General features: G+C 42.3%; 1 protein-coding gene and 1 long non-coding RNA gene across 2 annotated transcripts; both read right to left on the bottom strand.

Moving 5' to 3' along the window:
- Nucleotides 1-3: 3 nt before the first annotated feature.
- Nucleotides 4-1,101, bottom strand: LOC127162399 (uncharacterized). The gene is made up of 3 exons (XR_007827334.1): nucleotides 1,053-1,101; nucleotides 813-883; nucleotides 4-54 (listed from the first exon to the last, which is right to left on the bottom strand). It is a non-coding gene; the product is annotated as an uncharacterized LOC127162399 (long non-coding RNA).
- A 120-nt stretch (nucleotides 1,102-1,221) lies between these two features.
- Nucleotides 1,222-6,276, bottom strand: LOC127162397 (ubiquitin carboxyl-terminal hydrolase 28-like). Its single transcript, XM_051105186.1, has 3 exons — nucleotides 6,246-6,276; nucleotides 1,460-1,921; nucleotides 1,222-1,355 (listed from the first exon to the last, which is right to left on the bottom strand). The coding sequence occupies exons 2-3, from the start codon at nucleotides 1,860-1,862 to the stop codon at nucleotides 1,222-1,224; spliced, it is 537 nt and encodes a 178-aa protein (XP_050961143.1). The 5' UTR covers nucleotides 1,863-1,921; nucleotides 6,246-6,276.
- Between the last annotated feature and the right edge of the window lie 542 nt (nucleotides 6,277-6,818).

Genomic DNA, 6,818 nt, shown 5'->3' with positions numbered 1-6,818 from the left:
TTCATGGTCACTATGTAGACAGGTGGTTGAGTGTTTCTTCTTTCCCTGGAATATCTGTAAAATATTTTAAAACTCCATGATAAGGGTGAATGAAGTTTTAATATACAGGGGCACAGATGGGATTTTTTCAAACTGGGGGGGACCAAGCTGTCAGCAAATGATTTCAACTCCGTTATTTTGTGCTTTTAATAAAGAATAGGCTAACAATGAATCCATCTTTTGTTTTAGTCTTATAAAGTGAAAGGTGTATAAATGTAAGGAAAACAGATAATAATATTTATTTGTAAAACGTATTTATTTGTAAGATCGCGAATTCGAAAGTGAAAGCGTCTGAAGCCTGACTGATAGCAAAAGAGGAACTCCCGTTCACAAAATTCAAACCAAAAATGATATTACTGATGAAAAAAAAAAAAAAAATTGTACAGGATGAGGGTTAACCACTTTTGTTACCATATAACTATAAACTATGATAAAACTTAATACGCATGCATTGCTTAAACGACCAATTTTTGTGCTCCTGCGGCCAACTGAGAAAGTTAGTCGCAAATGAGCGACCCGTGGAAAGAGTGAGTCTAGAGCCCTGGTCAGCCTGCGACTGATTCTGAAGCAGTGGCGGCAGTAATTAGGGAGCGGCGGCAGGGACAGTGAGGGGGACGGGGGGAAGTCTTAACCTTTGCAGATTTTTATTCCATTGCTTCATCAGATAGTTATGTATGTATTTATTTATTTAAGATAACAGTTTGTTTTTAAAAAACAGGGTGTGTTTTACATTGTCACAGACAGAAGCTTAAATAGATCATCATAGATTGTACCTTTGCTGGTTCAGATTCAACCATACTCAGAATCTTCTGATAATATTCTGCTGCGTCCTGCTGCTCACAAACTGAAATAAAAAAGAAAAACTTTGATTAGATCTTCTGATTCACTCATTAAAAATGAAAATGATTTTAGAAAAGCTATGTGTTTTTGTTTGTGTGTTTCTTTGTTTCCTCACTGTTTGTACCAGTAAGAGAGGTATAATATAAGATTAATTTACATAATCATCAACTTACCATTTCTAATGTCTAGAGCATTTGTGACTCCATTTGTAGTGACACTTCCTCTATTAGACTCTAAACATGTAAATAACTTCTGAAGTTCAAATGAAACACTATTTTGTCTCTCCCTTATGTTTAACCTGTGGAACAACAAAGCATTTGTTATCATTACGATAGTGTGTTATTAACGGTCATGATCTAGAAAGTCAAAAATCCCAAACTTCATGATGGCTTCTCTGAAATCCTGTGTCATGAAGAGTGTTTGCAGCACTGCATTCAGATAGCATGTGGCTCCTTGATTCCTCAATCCGCTGTAGCCTTCAGAAAGAAAGAACACTTTAAAATCATTATTTTATTTTATTATTTTATTTTTTATTTTTAATCATGGGTTGGGAATGTAAAGATCAGATATGAAAACATACCTCGTATTTGTGCTGAAGACTGATGATTACCCTTTTTGGGTTGCTTGTTTTTTTTTTTGTTTTTTTTTAAATTAGTGTTACGTGTTTCACCCAATGGTGTATCTTCAAGACTATTATTAGAAGTAATTGTAGATGTTCCTGACTGGATATTGGATTCTGCTATACTAGAAGAAATGTTAGCTTTGGACTGATCATAATCCCTATCAGATGACTTCATTTCTATATCTGGTGTAGATTCGCCTGTCATGGTTTGTGGGGGCTTTGCTTTTGCCTCAGAGTTAGAATAACTGGTGTTCATGTGATCTTGCAGATCTCGCTCATATTTTACTGTAGACTCAGAGTCATGATAATTTTCAATGTTAATACTAATGTGCTCAGGTTTTTCTGAAATCTTGACTTTCATTTCATTCAGATCATCCTTTTCTTGCTGAGCATTTGCTTCAAGTAGGTGTTGTGTTGAAGCTGAAAACAAATGAGAATTTAAAAAGAATGGTTCAAAGAGGTTAAATTGTGTATATGTATATATAGATTATATGTATATATATAATTTAAAATTATTTAACTGGCCTAACTCATTAAAAAAGCATAAGCGTTCCCACAATTTACACACAAACGTCTAGGGAGGGAATGGAGATGTTACGTTGACTGATGTCTATGGGGTCTCACTTGGGAGCCCAATCACCTCTGAACTTAAGAAGAAAAGGCTAATGAGCATTGGCGAGTGGAATTTGCATGCTGCGCCACTTCCCTGTACATATGTGTATATAAGATGGCACTGGTAGGCCAAAGTGATGGCATCTACCACCCAACGGGCCAACCTCTGTTTGGAGACAGCATTCCCCTTCTGCTGTCCCCAAACAGACAAAGAGCTGCTCAGAGCATCTGAAGCTCCGGGTGTAAGCCTAGCACCTCTCAGGAACCTGACGATCAGGGGGACAGGCCATCCACTGTGTCGTGGTACGCAGCAATAGCTGCCACATAGACTTTAAAAGTGGAGGGGGACAGCCTCCGCTCCAACTTTTCCTGAAGGAAGGAAAGCACCACTCCGACCGAGCATCTCTAAGGCTCTGAGAAGAACACCATTCAACGAACAGACCCCACTTCAGAGCGTACGCTTGCCTTGTAGAGGGGGCTCTAGCCTGAGTGATAGTATCTATCAAGAACAGAGAGGTCTGCCGCATTCCATAGATCGGGGTGCGGGTGCCAGATTGTGCCCATCCCCTAAGGAAGGACCTTCTTTCTTCCAGTGAGGGGCTGTTGTGAGGAGCATGAAGTCCGTGGAACCAGGTCTGGGTGAGCCAGTAAGGCGCAACCAACAAGATCTGCTCCCCGTCCTCCCTGATTCTGCACAGGGTCTCAGCAAGGAGGCTCACTGGGGGAAAGGTGTACTTGATCAATTCCTGTGGCCAGCGGTGTGCCAGCATGTCCGTGGTGAGGGAAGCCTCAGTGACTCCTGACTCCAGGGTACTCCTGCCCGTAGGAACGCAGGGTCTGACCAAGGGCTGTAAAGGCGACGACATTCCGGGGTAACGCTGACCCAGAACGTGCCACTGTGCTATGCCCATCTCGGGATCCGGCCATGGAGCCAGTGCTGGTCTCATATGCCATATGAAAAGGTTCAGGCAGCCGAGCACTGACTGTGCGTGCTCTTCCATAAGGCACGCCATCATGTTGACCGAATCCAACTCCATATCAAGAAAAGAGATGCTCTGCACAATGGAGAGCTTGCTCTTTTCCCAGCTGACCCGAAGCCGCAGACAGCTGAGGTGCCGGACCACCAAGTCCCTGTGCTTGCACAACAGATTATGTGAGTGAGCTATTATCACCCAGTCGTCGAGATAGTTGCTCCCAAAAGTGGGGTGAGGGCACCATCTGCAAGTTTGGTAAAGACGCAGAGAGACAGGGCCAGCCCAAAGGAGAGGACTTTGTACTGATATGCCCGACCCTCGAAAGCAAACCGAAGAAATGGTCTGTGTCAAGGAAGAATCAAGACATGAAAGTATGCGTTCTTTAGAGCGATGGCTGCGAACCAATCCTGGTGACGAATGCATGAGAGAATGTACTTCGAGGTTAACATTTTGAACGGCAACTTGTGAAGAGACCAATTCAGAACTTGAAGGTCCAGGATGAGTTGTAACCTATCACTTTTCTGTGGTGTGATGACATTGACTGTAAAATCCCGATTTCATCTCGGCTGAAGGGACAGGCTCTATTGCATCCTTCGCAGGAGAACTGCAATCTCCGCACACAGGACAGAGGCATCTTTGTCCGAGCGGACAGATGTGAAAAGGATGCCCCTGTACCTGGGTGGATGCTTCACGAACTGACGTAGCCAAGTCAAACCATCCGGATCAACCAACAAAATGGGTTGGGGAGCACTAACCACGTCCCCAACCTGCATGCTAGCGGGATCAACGGAGCGGGTGACGTACCTGCGGTGGGGCAGCCGAGGGGAAGAAGGTGACTCAACGTGGGAGGCGAAGCGTCTGGAAGAAAAGTCAAGCTGCTTAGAGCAGCACTTGCCTTCCGTTCCCGATCCCATGGTGGTGGCAAATGCACGCTCCGAGTTTGAGGAAGCAGAGCATCAAGACTTGAACCCGGGGCGAAAGACCCAGAGATGGAGAAAATTGCTCTTTTTGTAAATAGGTGGGTACAAAAGTACGGCCCCCCAGCCCTTCTCCGGGGTTGGGGCACAGATGTCAGAATCCCCCGAAGAGCAATTCCTCCCATCTCTGAATCGCCCGTCTCAGGGTTGCTTCGCAGACTTGCAGGTTTACTTAGTAGCCGTCGCCTTAGGAGCAGGCTGTGCCACTCTCCTACAGCCGGTTCGACATCCGTCTAGACTCCGAGTAGACTCCTTCGATGGTGGTGGGGGAAGAGCAAGTGTAGAGGCCGCAGGGGGCACCGTCGGTGAAGGCCTGGTCGCTGCCGGCTTGATGGATTCACAGGATGTATTTTATAGCCTATTTATGTCTGCTTCTGGATGGTCGAGAACTGCTGGGTGAAGTCCTTGACAGTGTCACTGAAGAGGCCGACCTGGGAGACGGACGCGTCAAGAAAGCGGACTTTGTCGACGTCAGCCATCTGCGCCAGGTTCAGCCAGAGATGGCACTCCTGGACCACCAGTCTTCCTCTGGAGTGCTGAAAGAGACACTGAGTCTGCCGCGAGATGAAGCGGCACCATCTTTTGGCATCCCCGCAGGATTGCGTGATGAGTCGGACTTCCGAGGGGGCTTACGCGGCAGAACATTCCGAACTGTAATCCTCAGGTTCCTAACCAATGTAGCCGCTGAGCCTTGACGGCCCGACAAACTAGATTTGGAGGAACAGAAGGGAGCCTGCTCGAGAATGAGAGGCGTAACCTAAGCGCAGCCATGGATATGCGCTTACAGTGTGGGCATGTACCATCCACGAGCAGTGTCTCATTGTGCTGACGGCCCAGACATGTGAGACAGCGATCATGACCATTGTTGAACCTTTGGTATTTCTAACTGACTCGATCCTAACGATCTGAGTGGTCTGTTAGGTTTATATTCAGTGAGCATATCTGTAATATATTTACGTCCTAGGCCATTGAGTGATTTATAAATGAGTAAAAGTACTTTAAAATCAATTCTAAATATAACTGGAAGCCAGTGTAGGGACCTGAGGACCGGTGTGATATGCTCAGATTTTCTGGTTCTAGTCAGAATCCTGGCAGCAGCGTTCTGGATGAGCTGCAACTGGTTTTCTTGGGAAGGCCAGTGAGGAGACCATTACAATAATCCACCCTCTTGTGATAAAGGCATGGACAAATTTCTCCAAGTCTTAACTGGAAACAAAACATGCAACTGCAGTTTTCAGGGAGTTTGGAAAAGTCCCAGAAAGAAGTGGGGTGTTCACCACTTCTAAGAGATCTGCTTCTAAACAATTAAACACACTTTTGAAAAAAGATGTAGGAAATGTGTCAAGGTTGCAGGTTGAGGATTTAAGGTGCTGTACTATTTCTTCCAACGTTTTGCTATCAATTGCTTCAAAAACAGACAAAGTGACTTCTTTTTTTAAAATTGCGGTCTTATCTGTCTAACCTCTGCATAACTTGAGGATATGCTAATCACCTTTCTGATATTAATGATCTTCTCTGAAAAGGAGGCAAAGTCATTTCATTTGCTGTCAGAGAGCATATCACTGGGAATCTGACTTGGGGGGTTTGTTAGTCTATCAACAGTAGCAAAAAGAAAATGCAAGGAGTTATTCATTCTCCCGCAGCTGAGGAACTCTGCAGCAGGTAAGATGAGTTTTCTTCTTTTAATCTTCTAATGCTTGGCGAAAACTTGGTGTGATCGACTCCAAAGCAGAAATCTGAATGCAAATTCCACTCACCAATGTTCATTGGCCTATTCTTCTTAAGCTTAGAGGTGATTGGGCTCCCAAGTGAGACCCCATAGATGTCAGTCGACGTAATGTCGAACGTCACTGACTGAGGGGGAACAGTGAATTTTATGAAAGCAAGACGAAACGTATATAAAAGAAAAACAATGATAATAATAATTATGGATAAAAGTATGCAATTAAGTAAAAGGTAAATTATTTACATATTACACATATGTCTGCTATTCCAAACATAAGAATTAAAAGAAAAATAACACAGATGTCAGTTGCAGTACTTTACAATGTAATCAAGTCATTGTACCGTTCTTACTTTTCATCAGTCAGAATTCCATAATCAAGATTACTGTTTTGAATCATTGGTTCCCAAATGTGTGTTACATGTAACTGTTGTGTGAGCAATGTATTGAGCACGTACTCTTAGACGCTGAATCAGTTATCAGTTGTTTAACCATAGTTTCTTCAGGTGTGACTTTCTTCTCACACATAACTGTGTAGAATAAAAATAAGCATTTAAATTGTAATCCTATATAAGTAAAGAGAACAGTTAATGTTAAATACAAGTATAAATAAATAAAAATAAATAAATAATTAAATTAAATTAATATTATTTTTTAAGAAATCTCAAGGTGTAATGCACTGAGACAATTATAAAAATAAATAAATAAATAAATAAATAAAAAATAAAAAGAAAGTTACAATGAAAATTATCATTGCCTTTTTTCTTTTTTGTTGGTGCCTCCAGCTCATCTTGACCTGGTAATATATGTATACATATATAATCAGTTAATTTGTAATAAATAAATACATAGTAACTTTTTATCAATGATTATTGTGACTCATTTTTTACAATACATTTCTATCCAACATGTTATAACATATTTGTACACAGAAATTAAAAACTGTTACCTTTAGACAACAAAGCATCTGTTTCCTTGAAATTGTCCACTGGATTTTTGTAAAGACGTTGATTATTAGACTCTGAATGCTT

Source organism: Labeo rohita, unplaced genomic scaffold (genome assembly GCF_022985175.1).
Source record: "Labeo rohita strain BAU-BD-2019 unplaced genomic scaffold, IGBB_LRoh.1.0 scaffold_927, whole genome shotgun sequence".
Classification (NCBI taxonomy): Eukaryota; Metazoa; Chordata; class Actinopteri; order Cypriniformes; family Cyprinidae; genus Labeo; species Labeo rohita.
The sequence above is the reverse complement of the archived record's forward strand: the minus strand, read 5'-3'. Positions and strand labels throughout refer to the sequence as shown.

Coding starts and splice junctions, on each gene's coding strand:
- LOC127162397 (XM_051105186.1), bottom strand. CDS start 1,862: ATGAAAGTCAAGATTTCAGAAAAACCTGAGCACATTAGTATTAACATT. Junction 1,356..1,459: donor GTCTTCAGCACAAATACGAG/GTATGTTTTCAT, acceptor TTCTTTCTGAAG/GCTACAGCGGATTGAGGAAT.